Raw genomic sequence first — 18,522 nt, forward strand, 5'->3', positions numbered from 1 at the left:
ATTCTAGCAGTCTTATATTTATTTTTGTAAAACCACAGAAAAAACACACACATCCCAAAAAACCACATTAACATTTTTTTCTCTTTACCAGTTAATAATCAGATAATCTTTCAGTGAGAGACTGGATGCGGTTAGTTTTACGCCGCACTCAGCAATAATCCAGGCTGAACATCTACGCAGTTGGGATGAAATGAGTCAACCATAGTTGAGAGGTGATAGAATTTATCAACAACTCCACGGCCAATCGAGTTACAGGTTTATATTATAACGCGATGGTTCGGTCCTGTCTGTTCAAACTCATTGGTTCAACTGTTCAACGTCGCGTCCAAGATTATTGCACAGTGGGAGAGTTAAGTTATATAAGTTATACACCGCTTGTAGGAATATTCCAACAATATCACGGCGGGGACGCCAGATATGAGTTTCACAGTTCACACATACCCGTATGAGGACATTAACCCGGGTCTTCGGCGTTTCGAGCGATCTCACTAATCCACATGGGGTAAACGCTATCTATGCTCAACCGAAAGTTGGCTGTCGTCAGCTCCCATTTCCCCTATTGACAGTCGATACGAGAAGAGAGTGACTCGCAAACGTAATAATATTTTGATATTTCCAAGTTGTACATGTTTATAAAATCGACTTGCCTGATAAGCTGAACGGCCGGGGATTGTAACCTAATGGAGTATAACCCCTGTGTTATTTGACGACGGCTAACATCTTGATGAGCATAGACACAACCACACCACCACTCTGAACTCTTCACTTTCACAGCAACATGCATGCATGCTTTTGTTGATTTTTGTCTTTGTTTGTGAGGTGGTGCTGTGGTGGGTGTGCGTGTGTGCGCGCGCGCGCGTGTAGTCGTGAGCGCGTCCCTACTATACATTTGACCAGAGACCATATAATAATATTATAATAATAATATTATATGGTCTCTGATTTGACCTTCAAGTGGATCAGCCACAAACAATTTTTACCAGAAATATATAATCGTGTTTGCAAATATAGATCTATATATGGATTAGAAAAGTATTACTGTTGGCACACGGAACAATGTTCTGTTCCAGCCAAATCGTCCTAGACCTTAGCTGGAGTCATTTCTGAATATACTTTTTAAAAAACAGTAGGGGAACTGTATTTTCAGTGTACGACTGGGATATATATTGGATTGAATCAGTGTTGATACAGTTGTAATGGATGTTTTGAGAATGCATCGTCACATGGATTTCAATCAAAGCAACACTGTTCGTTCAGTTATCCCCCTTGTTAGGTGTTTGGAGTATGACATGAAAATTTCAGGTTACAATTTTCAGTCAGTAGTGTGTGGTTTGGCCCTGAAAACCCTGACCATGCACAGATGCAAGAAAATTATTGAAAAAAAGGTCTACAATGATTTATCGACCTGTCTGAAAAACGTCAAGATAAATAATGACACCCCATGCACGTATAGGCGGCTTCCACGTTGTGCACGTGACCCCCCCTAGACCAACAGCTAGTCTCTGAAATGAACACATTTTACTGAAAAAACTTTCATGGTGAAAAAATAATATAATGAAATGGAGCCCGAGACTTTCTCCATTTTCTGAAGCTAAGGAAATCTAGACTTGCCACATTTTCTAGACTTGCGTGGGCTTTCTTGGATATTTATACTTCAGGGTCTGTACGACAGACTAGTGCTCCCCATGCATTGCATTTGCGTGTGGTGATACCGTGAAATAATACTGCATATACAAGATGAATGTCATTGTAACGTTCATCAATGGGCTTTCTTTCTGCCAGACTTCAAAGCTCAGGTTCCCCTACATTTTTTGAAGAGTATATATTCTCCGGGACAGGAGACGGGAAAACCGATATCGAGCCGACAAGTTTTGATTCGCGTAACGTTTAGTAGGAGAACTTGTTTTGCCTGTAAACGAGTGCTAAAATCGGTTTTTACGGCGCATGCCGAAATAAACAGGAAGTAGAAGTCCACGTTTTCTGTCTGCTGGAGTGATTGCACATCGATGGCACAAGACATCACTAATCCGACACTCTGACCAGGAATAATTGTCTCTACAGACTGTATAACTTGACGAGAATAGCTATGGCAGGATGTCAAGATGTCATTGTTATAGATGGTGGCATGTTAGAAGGGGTGAGTGAGGAAAATATCTCTTTGGAAGCAAATTTCTTACGTCTTGTCACTTGGTATCATATGATGTTTTGAGTGAGTATTAATACTCAGACATAAAAACTGGCAGTTTAATTTCACCACAGGCCATGTTTACTCAATGTCGTCATTGTTAAAGGGCCACGCTATAATAATAATTTGGTTATTTACAAGCGTTAATGCCGGTGTGTAGACTTTTGTCAGGATATTTTACATCGTACTCATAGTTTAGTCACACGCCAGGTTTAAACTCAGCCAGATTCTGCCATTTCTGTATCTTCTTCCATTTAATGTTTGATTCAGATTTTCAACTTAAGTCACAATATGTTATTTACATGAGAAGACCTAATGAACTACACATTTCTGTGGAAGCAAAACAATCAACTCAAGTGTAATTTTGTTGAGTGATGTTCATGTCCTGAACTGCTTCCCTTTGAAAATCTGCGTTAAAATTGGGCATCAGGAACACATGCTTTGTAAGAGGGAGCTAATGGTCAGGTGGTCAGGATCTCTGACTTGGTTGTTTCATGTCTCCACAGCATGTTTGTAGTTGTACACACTGATTGAAATGCCAGTCACTGGATTGTCTAACCCAGAAGCTGTTATTGTCAGACACATGTCATATTGATGGAATATTACTGCTGACTGTGGCATTACATGGTAGCAAATATCATGTTTGGGATTTGTGTGAAAAATTAAACTTTGAACCTAGAGCAGGATGTTGATAAATTATGTGGTTCTAAGGTGATAGAAACATTTTGTCTCAAAAGACTCTTCATCTTCTGATGCCTTACTGAAGACACTGGCACAGACAACAGGAGTGAATGTTTGTAAACATATCTACCATGATTGCATTGAACGGTGGCTCTTACAAAGATGTATTGTTCTCATACAGGGAGGGCAGATCCTGCGTAACTCTGCTGCTTTGAGTTGTTTGCTGGGTCAGCCTGTGACCATCAACAACATTCGAGCTGGGAGAAGCAATCCAGGACTTCGGTGAGAAACAGGAATCACCTGTTGGTTTACCATATCTTATTACATATCTTATCTGCCTCAATCTCATCTAATTGGCTTTGTGCTTATGTTGCTATCTTTCAATATTAGTGCAGTTTTCAGAAGGCATTTAGAAAGTAGACGAACATGAATACATGACACATCTAATGGGTTACAAGTTGATTTTTTGTTCTTTATGCAACGTTTCAGAGCTAGTTCTTACTGCATCATCAGGTGAGTCATTCATGATGAAGGAGCAAGAATTTGCTCTGAAATGTTGTATGAAGAATTAAAAAAAAAGAATGTTATCCATAAGACATGTCATTATTTACATTAATGCACACTCACACACCCACACGTCTCATTGGCTTTATCATCATATTGTTGTCTTTGTACATTCTCTCTCCCTGCCTTGTGTAAACAATTTTATCTATGTGTATTAACTGTGAACTGACTCAGCATTCACATGACGAAGGAGCAGCAAACAGCTCTGAAATGTTGTGTGAGGAATATTATCTGTATGAATTTATGATGATATTTAAACTGATTGTATCACATACACATGAAATTGTTTGAAGTTAATGAGTTTTAGGTTTTCATAACAAAGTCTTGGTGTATGACTAAAGACATACAGGGATTTACCTCGAGTCCTGTATTTAAGGGTCCAAGGGACCCATACTGTTAATTTTCAGGGGTCCTGGACTTCAAAATGGGGGTCTAAGACACATGAATATTATTATTAATACAGTTAATGTATTGCGTACTTCATATAAATTGTTACAGTAATTAAGCTGCAAATGATGCCATGACCCAGCTTGTAGCAAACTCAGTAATAGGTCATTGTGTCTTTACTGGAATTTTTAAGAAAAATATTCTTCTAAAAACTCACAGAGTTGGTGTGATTTTTATATTATGATCACTGAGTATTTTATGTTTATTAGTTTTTGAGCTACATTTCAATTCATCAGTCCAATTTTGATCCAAATGGACTATAAATCATATAAAAAGTAGTAAAAAGGAGCCCAGAGACTTTCTTCATCTTCAGAAACTGTGGTGATCAAGACTTGAAACATATTCTAGGCATCCGTAGGCTGCATTAAGTATATGTTTTTGTTTTCCTGTCTGTCTGGTTTCTAATGTAATCTGTGGCATGGTAAAATATCAGTCTAAGTAAACTTAGTCTCAGTGTATTTCATTTCACTCCAACACTGAGTCTAACAAAACCTAGTAGAAGGTCGTGTCAGGTAACCTTTGAGTGACCAATGATCATCCAATCAAACGCTGGACGGTTAAATAGATTTAACCAATCAGACAACGGCTACTATTTAGGGATCGGAGAGACTTTCAAAATATTCAGGTCACTGACACAGATCTCTCCACAAACAAAAATCCACATATAACACAATTATTTGACCTACAGTATATACGCTTTGGGGTTTCTGTTGACATGGTTACCATTAGCTAATATTTCCACAAGATGACATCCTTGAATATTGCCAAAAACACCATTTTCAGTGACTGTTTACTCACCGTTGTCATGGTTGTACGTAAGCCTTGTGCATCACCCAGAAGCGACTTAAGCTAAATAGCATTCAGAATTGTTCGGGTATGAACCTTTTCGAGATGAAAACTTCAAACGGTATGTGCGAATGTTCACTTACACAATTTGGTAAGCTGTGTTCTGATTGGTCAATCTCAAAGGTTACCTGACGCAACCTCCCATAAGGTTTTGTTAGACTCAGTAGTGGAGTGTAACAAAAAGTACTCAGACTAAGTTTACTTAGACTGGGTAAAATATTTGGGCAATAATCTTAAAGGGGACATTAATCAAGATTTCTCCACAGCTCTCTTGTTACTAAGTGGAAGCATATCATATGTTGCTGTTCATCAAGTTCATCACTTTTACCTGTCCAGTCTTCTGAGATAAAAGGATGGTTCATCCAGCTTCAATACATGCTACATCTTTATTTCAGACCCCAACACTTGATGGGCCTACAGCTCATCAGGGACATCTGTGGTGGGAAGCTGACTGGAGACCGTGTGGGGTCAACAGAGGTCACGTTTCACCCAGGACCCATCAAGGGAGGGTCTTACCAAGCAGACACGAAAACAGCAGGGTCAGCACTTTTTATAGTTTCACCACCTTTGTGATTCTTGGGTAGAACATTCCTATCACATCTTGCTTGTTGTAGTGAGTGAGTTTAAATTAGTTTCATGCGTCTTTTAGCTATATTCCAGCAATATCATGAGAGCGGACACCAGAAATGGGATTCACAAACTGCACTCATGTAGGGAATCGAACCTGTCTCCTTGGCATAATGAGCTTAACACTTTTGCCACAAAGCTACCCAATGGCCCCAAGGCTTGTTGTAAGAGCTGACAAATACGTATGGAGCTGACACAGTGTTTTATCACTGGGACATTGCTGACTGGCATTAGCATTATTTAACGAGTGTAGAGAGATGCATTCAGCATTTCTCAATACCAATACATTGTCAGTAATGGGGGAATAGTGTAGTAAAGATATATGGAATATTTACTGAAAACTAGTTAGAATTACATCATATGAATAACGTCTTCTGGAACAGTAAGCTCAGGCTGCCTGGTTGGAATTACACATTTGGTAGTAGAGTTACCTCCCTTCCTCTGTTTATACACATATTTGAGACACGCCTAGGTGAGAAGTACTTTTTATTTCTGTGATGTGTATTGAAACAAAGGTCTCCTCCTGGATGTATGTTTTGCCATTTATTGTTGCTTATTACTCACATCACTCACAACAACAACAAATTACAACTGTTTGGTGACAAATTCAAATTCAAACAGAGTAAATATTTTGTATGAAAGCAAATGAGTCAAATTAAAGGCGACATGTACAGTATGGTAACTATGGTATGTGAGGACAACTGAAGTGTTTATTGTGCAGTTACCATGGTGATTGTCTTGTTCCAGGAGTATCTGCTTGCTGATGCAGGCAGCCATGCCATGTTTGCTGTATGCAGATGGGGAGAGTGTCCTGAGTCTGCGAGGGGGTACCAATGCGGAAATGGCACCACAGGTTGACTACACAATAATGGTAAGTTAGATCTCACCTTGTACTTTTCTTTTCAAGTTTGCAGTTGTTAAGTTGGTTGCCTACTCAGCAGTATTTCAGTCATTCAATAATTGAGTCTGGACCAGACAATCCAGTGATGAACTGTGTGAACATCAGTGTACACAATTGAGATATGATGATGTGTGTCAATCAATTCAGCTATCCTGACCACCTGACACCATTAGTCGCCTCATATGACTTGGATTGCTGAAGACCAATTTTAACACTGATCTTCACAGGTATCGAGTTTGTAATTAGCATGTCTGATATATGATTATGCTATATTCAGTGTTTCTGTCTCCACAGGTGTTCAACCCGATGGCTGAAGAATTCGGTTTGAAATCTGAGTGTGATATTCGCAGGAGGTAAATCTTACTAGAATATATTCTTTTCACAAGATTCATATGTTGCCAGTGTCTTGTTCAGAACATTTTTGATGTCTGATAGTTTAATTGTCTTCAGATATTTAAATCTTGCTTCCAAATTGCACAGTTTCCTTCCCTAGCCTCCTCCCAGCTTCCTGTGTATGCTTTAAGCTTATCGTAAGAGGCGACTAACGGGATCAAGTGGTCAAGTTCACTGATTGTGCAGAACAGTGCTCATGCTGTTGATCTGTAGATTGTCTGGTCCAGATTTGAATATTTACAGACGTCCAGTATGGCATAAAATTAAACTCACCCACTATACTGTGTGACAGTGTGTCCAGTGTGTCCAGTGATGTTCTTTCAATGTCATTGTACACAAGGTCCATCCACTCACTCACTCACCTGACCTGTGGACCTTCAGCAACCCATGCTTGCCTTAAAAGGTGACTATGTTTGTCATAAGAGGCGACTAACTGGATCAGGTGGTCAGAGTCGGTCTGGTCCAGACTCGATTATTTACAGACCACCGCCATATAGCTGGAATATTGCTGAATGCAGCGTAAAACTAAACTCACTCACTCACTCACTCACTCACAAACTCACTCAAGTATTGCTAATCAGTTTATCATCAGTGTGCACTGATTGGGAAAGGCAAGGGCCATGGGCGATTTTGCACATTAGAATGAAAAATGGCCCATTAAAATTTGGAAGTTTATTATTGAAGCAAGGGCAGTTGCCCATTCTAAATTCAGGAAATGGCTAATAATCCTGAAAATGGCCCATTGTCAAAGTTCTCTTTCCCAATCCCTGTATGTGTCAACAGTTACTCAATGTTTGTGTGTTATCAGAGGATACTATCCAAAGGGAGGTGGTGAAGTGAAGATTACATCATATCCAACAAAGAAACTTAAACCAGTCTCCATGACAACCAGAGGTCAAGTGACCAAAGTGAACATCAGGTCATTTGTCGCTGGGGTTCTGCCAATTAAGGTAAGCAAACATGTTCACCAGCAGATTTACATTGTCAATAACATTGGCAATAGTAAGTCAATGGATCTTGCTTGTGTCAGTGACTGTCGATGGATAATGTAAACAATATACCTGGGTGTGTGTCAGAAGGAAGGATTCTCGATCATCTTGATGATGGTATTGCTCAGGGCATGTTTAATTTGCACAATGTTATGATTGTGTCTGCTTTTGCCCACATGAGCTTTGCTGGTTAAATTATCGATCACCACTGATTATCGATCACCACTGCATATTGTGAGCAATAACCAGCGCTAATTGTTGGTAACTGTCAGTATATCCCATTAGGTAACTGTTGGCATGTTGGCCAGTTGTTTTGTGATTAGTTATATCCCATCAGGTAGCTGACACGATGACCCAATGAGCTATGGTTTGTAACTGTCAGTATGTCCCATCAGGTAACTGACATAATGGCCCGATGAGCTGTGGTTTGTAACTGTCAGTATGTCCCATCAGGTAACTGACATAATGGCCCGATGAGCTGTGGTTTGTAACTGTCAATATGTCCTATCAGGTAGCTGACACAATGACCCGATGAGCTGTGGTTTGTAACTGTCAGTATGTCCTATCAGGTAGCTGACATAATGGCCCGATGAGCTGTGGTTTGTAACTGTCAGTATGTCCCATCAGGTAGCTGACACAATGACCCAATGAGCTGTGGTTTGTAACTGTCAGTATGTCCTATCAGGTAGCTGACATAATGGCCCGATGAGCTGTGGTTTGTAACTGTCAGTATGTCCCATCAGGTAGCTGACACGATGACCCAATGAGCTGTGGATTGTAGCTGTCAGTATGTCCCATCAGGTAGCTGACATAATGGCCCGATGAGCTGTGGTTTGTAACTGTCAATATGTTCCATCTAGGTAGCTGACACGATGGCCCGCTGTGCTGTGGTTTGTAACTGTCAATATGTCCCTTCAGGTAGCTGACATAATGGCCCGATGAGCTGTGGTTTGTAACTGTCAATATGTCCCTTCAGGTAGCTGACATAATGGCCCGATGAGCTGTGGTTTGTAACTGGCAATATGTCCCATCAGGTAGCTGACACGATGGCCCGCTGTGCTGTGGACACCATCCGCCAGACGTACAAGGATGTACCTATCAGCAAGGATGTTGTCAAGGAACCAGACCATGCTGCAGTGGGTACAGGCACAGGCATCATGTGAGTTTCAAAGTCGTATGCATTGTGTTTTGGTGTCTCTTCGATTCTGCTCCCATCTACCTCTCCAGTATCCTCACTCCATACTTGCCTTCTCAGTCTCTGTGGTCACAGACTGAAAATCTCCTCAAAGTCCCCAAACTATGATCAACCTTACGTGGACATCGACCCTTCTCCTACTCTACTGCTATAGACCAATCTTCGTCAGCATCTCTGCCTCATTTCCCCTTGTTCAGGAGCCAACTCAAGATATACCTGTGCAAATTAGCTTTTCATCAGTGACCCCGAATAATCTCGCTTCTTTACTTGTATATAATGACTCTAGAACTTTTCATTTTGTGCGCTTTGAACATGTCATGTATATAGATATATACGGTATGAACTCTTCTTTGAAATGTCTACTTTTAAAACTACAAGATCAGGCCCTGATTTCTCGAAACAAACTTAAGTTTTCACTCAAATCTCAAACTGACTTTGACAATTTGAAGCAGCTGAATTTTTAATTCAGCTGCATATTTTTCAACAAACAAGTCCAAACAACTAACTAAAGAAATCTGTCCACCAAACTCAGAATGTCTACTAAGTTTGAGTTTGATTTGATAGTGATTTCCATTCATTCTGGAAAGTGCATGTTCCTGCGTTTTCTCAAATTTGATCAAAAACTTGAACTTAAGTAAAAACTTAGACTAATGTGTGTTTCGAGAAATCGGGACCAGGTCTGTGTTACAGGTAGTGAAATGCAGCATTGATATTTTCATTAACTTCTCATGTGGGGGTGGGTTGGGTTGGGTGGGTGATGTGGTAGCCCAGTGGTTAAAGCATTCACTCCTTGTGCTGAAGATCCAGTGTCGATACCCACAAGGGTACAATATATGAAGCCCATTTCTGCTGTCGCCACCACATACTAATTTTGCCGAAATATTTCTCAAAGCGGTGCAAACAAAACCCTGTTCTTATGGACACTCACTCATGGTTGGAGATGGACCCATTGGCCAAGAGAATCTTCCATCAGTAACTTTAGTGTTTGAAAACACCCTTTTGTAATAAACAACTGAATAGTGGTTTGTTCCTAGTTTTACACCCACTTAAGTAAGTGTAAGTGTCTGTCTCTCAGTTTTGTTATAGATTGACTACCCATATTTTGGCTTTTATCTGTTATCTCTCAAATGTAACATTTCCTGTAAATCAGAAACCTTGTTTCAATTATCCATGCAGTTGTTGCTGTAGCATACATTATACAAGTCAGGTTTTGATGTTTTATATCTCGTTAGGACTTCCATGTGGAAAATAACAAAAATGTGCACTGTAGATTGCTAGAGTGTTGTTTGTTCTAGAGCATTGCTTGCACATTGTTTGCTGATAATCCCTGAGTTGCTCCAGTGACCACACCACAGGAATTGTCTCATTAGGTTGGACTTCTTTATGGCACAATCTCCGGTCCTGTTTCTACAGTAGGAGGCTTCATATGACCAAGTCATTGATATTGAAATCTAAGTTTCTTCAGCAAGTATTTCTAGTCCTTTCAGCCTGGCAGTTCATATGTAGTAATTCGTTCATATCAGAAAAACATCAGCTTTTTCTTTAGTTTTACACTAAATGATCATGTCAGAAGCCAGTTTATTATTAGTGGTGACTACTGAGAGTTACACATCTATTACGATATTGATTGTTTATTGCAACATTCTATTGCGATAGAGATAGTCTATTGCGACCAACTTTATCGGGTTTTTTAACCTGAATTGTCTCATTTGAAGTCATTTCTCAAATGAATGGATAGACAATAGTTTGTATGAAAATAAAATAAATTGAAGTAGTTTCAGCCTTCTTAAATAACAAGAAACTTGAAACCCAGATTAAGTGAACATTTTTGTGAAAACATAAAATCATTGAAGCTGCAAGTCTGCACCCAGTACCATTCCTATATTTTGTGCTACACATTTATCAACGAAAGTCAATTACTAAACTATTAATAGTCGTACATACTATCAATGGATCGATAGTTTTTCATTTTTACCATTGATTAATTGCTGTTGGAGACTCAACAGTTGCAATCCATCAATAGTTCGCTGCATTGTTACAGCCCTGTTTAATATGTTGCCAACTTTGCTGTACTGACCTCTGTTGTTTTAGTTTGTGAACTGAATCATGTGTGAAGTAAATTTGCCTGGAAATGATTTCATCAATGATTTGTTAGCAACTAAAACCATTGTCCTGGCCTACTATGTGCTCATCATGATTAGAACTGAATTGTGAATTTGATTCTTCTGACAAACACAGAAAGCCATAACATGTTGTGATGTATTTTATTGGAATTTAACTGTCACTTCATTTCAGAATCGTGGCAGAAACTAGCACAGGATGTCTCCTGGCAGGATCTGCCCTGGGAAAGAAAGGTAAAGAGATGCTGCTTTCAGCCTTCATCATTCTGTATGTGTTTTTGACAAAGTGGCAAACTTTGTTTATCTTACCTCAGACATAAATGTTCTTTTCTGATTGGGTAATCACTGTTATTTTCAATGTACCCCACTTACAAGCGAGGTACATTGCAATATATAGCTGCCAATGGCAACACATTCGGTACTTTGTGGTAGTACTTCTAATAACATTGAATTATACATGATGCACGGAAATTACCAATGTTCTGTGCATGCAAATTAATGGAAGGGAGATATAGTTGTATTTTTCTCGTGTCGTCTGCAAAACCTAGCAATGGGTACAAGAGGATTTGCCTGGCATTCCAATAAATAAATTTTGACAAAACATTCAGATGTAGTCCCTGTTAATGTAAGGTAGGGGAATTACACCACAGCGATTTTACTAAGACCTGCAGGAAAAACAGCAAGATGCAAGATTTGAATCGCTTGATTCACACAGGTTGGCTGAAGTGTACAATCGATACCCATGCTTCAAACAGTTCAAAATTGACATTGAGGTGTTCGGTAAGCACTTGCGACTTTTTGACAATGCATAAGCCCTGTGGTAAAGACTATCGCTTATATTGCCTACAGCCCTTGTTTGATTTCCCACATGGGTTAAATATATGAACCACATTTCTGGTGTTTCTAGTTGTGATATTTCAGGAGTATTGCAAAATCAGCACTTGCTTGTAGATTTCTTGCATTATAAATCTGACAAATGATTATATGAAAGGGTCAATGACTAAGACATATTGACAATAAACTGCTGTACGTTGTCTGGTCACACATGATGGAGACATGTTGTCCATTGTGTAGGTGTTCCTGCTGAGAAGGTTGGGATAGATGCTGCTCAGATGCTGCTCGATAACCTAGCTCATGGGGGATGTGTTGATGACTACCTACAAGATCAGGTCAGCCAGATGCTAAATACCACATTTAACATTTTATATGTGTGTAGTGAGTTCAATCAATGGGACTCTCCCTAACAGTTTTCCCCCTATATACCTCAGGTACTTTTTGTAAACCTGTGAACATCTGGGTTAGAAATGATCTTCCCATGATCTGCATGATCTAACCCATGCCTGTTGTAAGAAGCAACTGACGGGATCAGGTGCTCAGGCTCATAGATGTGGTTGACCAATGTCATCGTATCCCAATTACGTAGAATGGTGCTCTTCTTCTTGATCACTGGATTGTCTGGTCCAGACTTGATCATTTACATAATGCAACCATATACATGTAGCTGGAATAGTACTGAGTTTTGGGTAAAACTAAACTCACTGACTCACTTGTTGTATATGGTATCATGTGAATCCGTTAACATCTTTTCGTTGTCAGTTTCATTGATGAAAAGAATGAAAGATATCCACATGTTTTATTGTTCACTTAAATAAACTAGGTAAGGCTAGTTTACATTGAAACTGAACTAGAGATTATTACTCTGACTTGGATCAAATAGGGACCAGTTGTATATGGAGCAGAGCCGATACAAAATATCAGAATGTCAAAAAATTTGGTATCATTTTGTAGAAGAATGTGACCAGAATCTAATTATGTACTAAAAATAGCAAGTCACCTCAACATTTTTTGCCCTTGTGGCACAATCTGTAAAAAGTAATGTCAGTAAACGTTCTTGTAAATATAAATTGTTTACTTTTATTTTTCCGTGTGACTTTTCCTATAAAGATATTTCAGTGTTGATGTGAAACAACTCAGGAAAATCAATTCTGTGTAGGATTTGACACATTAATTAACTTCTTAAAAAACAGGAATTTGAAAACATTATTGATTTATCAATGAAAAAAAAGATGTTTATGATAACAAGTTTTTTTATATAAAATGGATTTTTAGGTTAATATTTCTAGATTAATATCTAAAAAAAAAAAAAATATGTTACCAGAATTTATCAACGTTATCTTCAATTAAAATAACAAACCGAAATTAAGATTTTATAACGGGAGATACAGCTTGCCTAGGTTTACCTGAGGCTAAATGCTTGTGTGGCCAAAATATCATGAAATATGATTAGTAGCAAGATGAAGGGGAATAACTGCGTAACATATGCATAATGCAAACTATGGTATTCATCTTCTTTAACTCTTAAGCTCCATGCTCCTGGGCTCTACCAACTGTATAAACATCTGATACTTATATTGCTTTGGTTTTTCCTCCCACATTTAGCTGAGATTTTCTGGGAATAGTGTCAAAGCAGCCCTTGTTCAGCAGTCACTCACTCATCCAACATCCTACCAACCTCCTCACTCAATCAGGATGTGAATCCCAGGAGAGACATAGCTGTTGTCGTTTCACTCCATCAATGACACCTTGTCTCACCTTACCCACATATTGTCTCACTATACCCATAACATATTGTCTCACCATATCAAGGATATATTGTCTCTCATTACCCATAACATATTGTCTCTCCTTGCCCAGGACATAACGTCTCACTTTACCCAGGACATATTGTCTCACAATACCCAGGACATACTGTCTCACCATATCAATTAGTTATTGTCTCTCATTACCCATAACATATTGTCTCTCATTACCCAGGACATATTGTCTCACAATACCCAGGACATATTGTCTCACAATACCCAGGACATAATGTCTCACCATATCAAGGATATATTGTCTCTCATTACCCATAACATATTGTCTCACCTTACCCAGGACATATTGTCTCACAATACCCAGGACATACTGTCTCACCATATCAATTATATATTGTCTCTCATTACCCATAACATATTGTCTCCCCTTACCCAGGACATATTGTCTCACAATACCCAGAACATACTGTCTCACCATATCAGTTATATATTGTCTCTCATTACCCATAACATATTGTCTCCCCTTACCCAGGACATATTGTCTCACAATACCCAGGACATACTGTCTCACCATATCAATTATATATTGTCTCTCATTACCCATAACATATTGTCTCCCCTTACCCAGGACATATTGTCTCACAATACCCAGAACATACTGTCTCACCATATCAATTATATATTGTCTCTCATTACCCATAACATATTGTCTCACCTTACCCAGGACATATTGTCTCACAATACCCAGGACATACTGTCTCACCATATCAATTATATATTGTCTCTCATTACCCATAACATATTGTCTCTCCTTGCCCAGGACATAATGTCTCACCTTACACAGGACATATTGTCTCACAATACCCAGGACATACTGTCTCACCATATCAATTATGTATTGTCTCTCATTACCCATAACATATTGTCTCTCCTTGCCCAGGACATAATGTCTCACCTTACACAGGACATATTGTCTCACAATACCCAGGACATACTGTCTCACCATATCAATTATATATTGTCTCTCATTACCCATAACATATTGTCTCCCCTTACTCAGGACATATTGTCTCACAATACCGAGAACATACTGTCTCACCATATCAATTATATATTGTCTCTCATTACCCATAACATATTGTCTCACCTTACCCAGGACATATTGTCTCACAATACCCAGGACATACTGTCTCACCATATCAATTATATATTGTCTCTCATTACCCATAACATATTGTCTCTCCTTGCCCAGGACATAATGTCTCACCTTACACAGGACATATTGTCTCACAATACCCAGGACATACTGTCTCACCATATCAATTATATATTGTCTCTCATTACCCATAACATATTGTCTCCCCTTACCCAGGACATATTGTCTCACCCTATCTTCGGCATATTGTCTCACACTGTCAAGGACATGTTGTCTCATCTTACCCATGACAAATTGTATCATCCTATCCAGGATATATATTGCCTTGTTTCACCCTCATGATATATTATTTCTGTTGATTTAGTTAATCCTGCTGATGGCGTTGGCGGAAGGGAAGTCTGATGTACTGTGCGGCCCCATTACTCTCCACACAAAGACTGCCATACACGTGGCCCAGCTGCTCACTAAGGTAGCCATCAATGTTTACTGTCATTCTGCTCAGCATATAACACAACTATGCAGATAGGCAATATTTATCATACAATGGATAGCATTCTCAGCAGGATAAAGGGACTACTCTCATAGTGTAAACAAACATGGCGTCAAAGGTCCGGATTGATGCTCATGGTAACGGTACCGTCAGTGCTTTGATCGAAAAAATAAATTCATGCCTGGTTATTTTAGAAGGTCTAGATTACAGAGAGAAGACAGAAATTCACAGAAATCCAGGTGCAGATGTCACACAAACATTAAAGTGTATATCTTGTTCAAAAGGTTAATTGAAGGTTTCTTAAGTTCCACAAGAGTTTGTTGTTAATTTTCATAAGCTATTTTGCGTAAGCTATGATTTGTTGACAACAATGGATGCTTTAGCATTAAACGTTACTTGGAACTAGATGACCTAATGCAGTCAGCTGTGTGATTAGGAATAAACAGTATGTATTAGGCTCAATAAATACTTGCTAAATACAGCTATTAATCCTAATGCAGAATATTAAATATCCCCAAACCCACTTGTGTGATAACCTGTATGGAAGTTCTGTGGCCTAAATTTTCGAAGTCCGCTTAACGCAAAGATCGTCGTAAGTGAGATGCATTAAGATTGAGTGAAGACTATCTTAGCGCTAAGAGAGTTTCGAAAATCTAAGCCTGTGTCTGTAATACCTCTTCAAATGTGTGCCATCTCACTTAGCATCAAGGACAGATAGGTTGACAGGTATAAGCTGATAGTGAGGAAGAAGCCCCAAAACGTGCAGGCAATACAAAACCACCTGCATGCCTTGTAGTGTTTGGTCAGTTCCTCTAGGTCTCGGGATAACTGCTTTAACTCCAATTATTGATGATGGACTTGACAATTGATGTAAAATCACAGTGTGAAATGAGAGCACAACAGAAGACAGTTAAAGGTGGGAAGACTGATATTCGACTTTTGTTTTCAGTGCTTCTTGTATGTATATTACATTGTCAATTTTACTTTTCTTCAGGCCAAGTTCGAGATCAAGAAGCTATCAGACAACTCCAATGTGATAGAATGTGAAGGGATTGGGCTTGTGAACAGCAGATTACCATGAGGCATGTTTAATAGTTCAAGTTGTGTAACAAGCTTCAGCCATCCACAGCCCTCCCTGCATCATGCTAAGAAATAGACCCTGTAAACTCTCAGCTTCTTCAAGAAGACACCAGTCTTGTGCAGTACCGGTACTTAAAGGAGAATTCATCTGTCCTGGCCTGAAGATGTCTCCAATATGTGTGCACTACTACAGTTAGGCACAATCCCATGGGCTAGGTCACAGGATTTATGAACCTGTTTGGTCCTTGTTGTGAAGTCCATCTGCACAGTGGAGGACGTATGGTTCATTGTTCTTACTGCAAACCAACTATTAACTCTAAAAAAATAAAAACAGTTATATCTAATATGTAATAAGACAAAATCATGCAAACATGTCTAGCAAAGTTCTCTACTATATTTAGTGCCGTTATGAACTCCAGTGCAGCCCAAATTGTGGATACATGTAATTTGTTGTCATAGTTCAGACAGGGTTCAGCTACCCAACTTGGTGGTGTCCAGAATTCTTTCTTTCACCAACAGAACTGGGTTCCCTCTTATTCTGGCAAAGTAAATGTTGTGCATTTTTTCACAAACTGTTTGTGTTATATATGCGCCACAAAGACCATGTGTAAGAAACAGTATTTAATATCATTTTAGCAAATGGTGCAATTACATGAATATGTATGTAATTCATGGTGTATGCAGTAAGTGAAGACTCAGTGAGAATTTTTTGAAAGCATTATATCTTGTTGATTTGAACTGAGAATGTTCCACTTTGTTTTGATTGTTTAGTCCTTTTTTCAAGTATTTATCATCATGTAATAAATGCTTTACACTATCATGAATTATTTGTTTGAACATTCTGAGTTAGATGTTTAATGTGTGTGAAACATGTTGTGTTTATTTGTGGTTTGACCCCAGTTAGCAGTATTCCAGGAACATGATGGCCTTCTCTAAATAACCAAATATTTTTATGCATTTGGGTTATGATGGCGTGTCTCAACTACGTGGAAAACCAACCCTAATGGAGGATGGAACATATGATATGTGGTGGACTGAAGCAGTGATTAGAACTGGTTTTACGGTAGTGATTTGGAGGGCAATCATATTAAAGGTCACATGCAACCAAAAAATCCAACAATTAATTAATTATCACTTGTTCGTGATATATGAAATACATTGGTGATTGTGAAAAAACAACTAAACAAAATTATAGGCGTATAACCGCAAATCAAAAGTGCAATATTCTGTTCTTGGGTTTACCTCCCTCGAAATGAAGCAGTCGCTATACAGAACGCCTTGTCATTGGCCACTGGTTCATTTGCTGATACGCTTAACTGGTTCTTTGTTTATGGCTCATAAGCCCAATAAGTGTTAATTTCAAATTGCATGTGGTCAGTGATTAAAATTGTGCACTGCATATTGTCATTAGCAGACAGGCAGGCACTGAGTTTACTCTGTGACAGAGTATGCTTATCACAATCAAAGTGTGCTTTTTCATGCAACGAATAGATAAATGTACACAACCAAGATTAGACTACTGCTCACGACCTCATACTCCTGGCAGGCATACTGTTTCAAGCTCTGCAAACTCACAGTGCATGCATTATGAGTGTAGCACAGCATTGCTGTTGAAACCACTTTTTTCCCAAGCGCCGGGGGAAAATTAGTGAATCATTTGAACACCAATGTTGACGGCTTTTTTCATTGCGTTTGTTTTTCAACTTTATAGGTTGAATTGGCATTTTTGATGATATGTTTCGGTAAGTGCATCATAAAAGGAATCAGAATCTGCAAAGATGAGTTTTACATTTCATGTGACCTTTGAGGATGTCTCAGTACTTGCAGTCTGTGGGTAGCAGAATGGTAGCAGTTACCCCACCTGACCTGTTCTACCACTATGACCTGTGGTATGTCCTTTATTCGCAGGATCCGCTTTCTACTCTGGCCATAATCCAAAGTTTATAATTAATCCAAGGTCCGTCTATGCTTTTTGTAGCGGGCTTAACACCTTTCCTTGAAATGTTCCTTGTAGGGATTGGGGGTGGAAGGGGAGACCCAACTAACATCACATTACTGGGCTAGTAGTGGTATCGTTCGGGCCTTTACCAGTGGTCCGGGCATAATGTTTAACAGTATAAAGCGAGTATTGGACTAATGCTTGTTTTCTATGAGTGGTCCGTTACAGGCAAAACTGTACCATTATAGGCGGTTACCTTAACTACTGCACCACAATACTGTACCAGCCCAGTACTGGCCCAGTGAGGGCAGTGCA

The 18,522-nt window shown here is 39.1% G+C and overlaps 1 protein-coding gene across 1 annotated transcript; it reads left to right on the top strand.

Annotated features, from left to right (window-relative positions):
* Window positions 1-1,942: 1,942 nt before the first annotated feature.
* On the top strand, window positions 1,943-17,088 carry LOC137290977 (RNA 3'-terminal phosphate cyclase-like). Its single transcript, XM_067822210.1, has 11 exons — window positions 1,943-2,137; window positions 3,048-3,148; window positions 5,119-5,262; window positions 6,098-6,221; window positions 6,546-6,604; window positions 7,453-7,594; window positions 8,668-8,792; window positions 11,124-11,182; window positions 12,023-12,117; window positions 15,063-15,167; window positions 16,183-17,088. Exons 1-11 carry the CDS (start codon window positions 2,087-2,089, stop codon window positions 16,267-16,269), a joined length of 1,092 nt encoding a protein of 363 aa, XP_067678311.1. The 5' UTR covers window positions 1,943-2,086; the 3' UTR covers window positions 16,270-17,088.
* Window positions 17,089-18,522: the final 1,434 nt, after the last annotated feature.

The sequence above is a fragment of the Haliotis asinina genome, chromosome 7, assembly GCF_037392515.1.
Source record: "Haliotis asinina isolate JCU_RB_2024 chromosome 7, JCU_Hal_asi_v2, whole genome shotgun sequence".
Classification (NCBI taxonomy): domain Eukaryota; kingdom Metazoa; phylum Mollusca; class Gastropoda; order Lepetellida; family Haliotidae; genus Haliotis; species Haliotis asinina.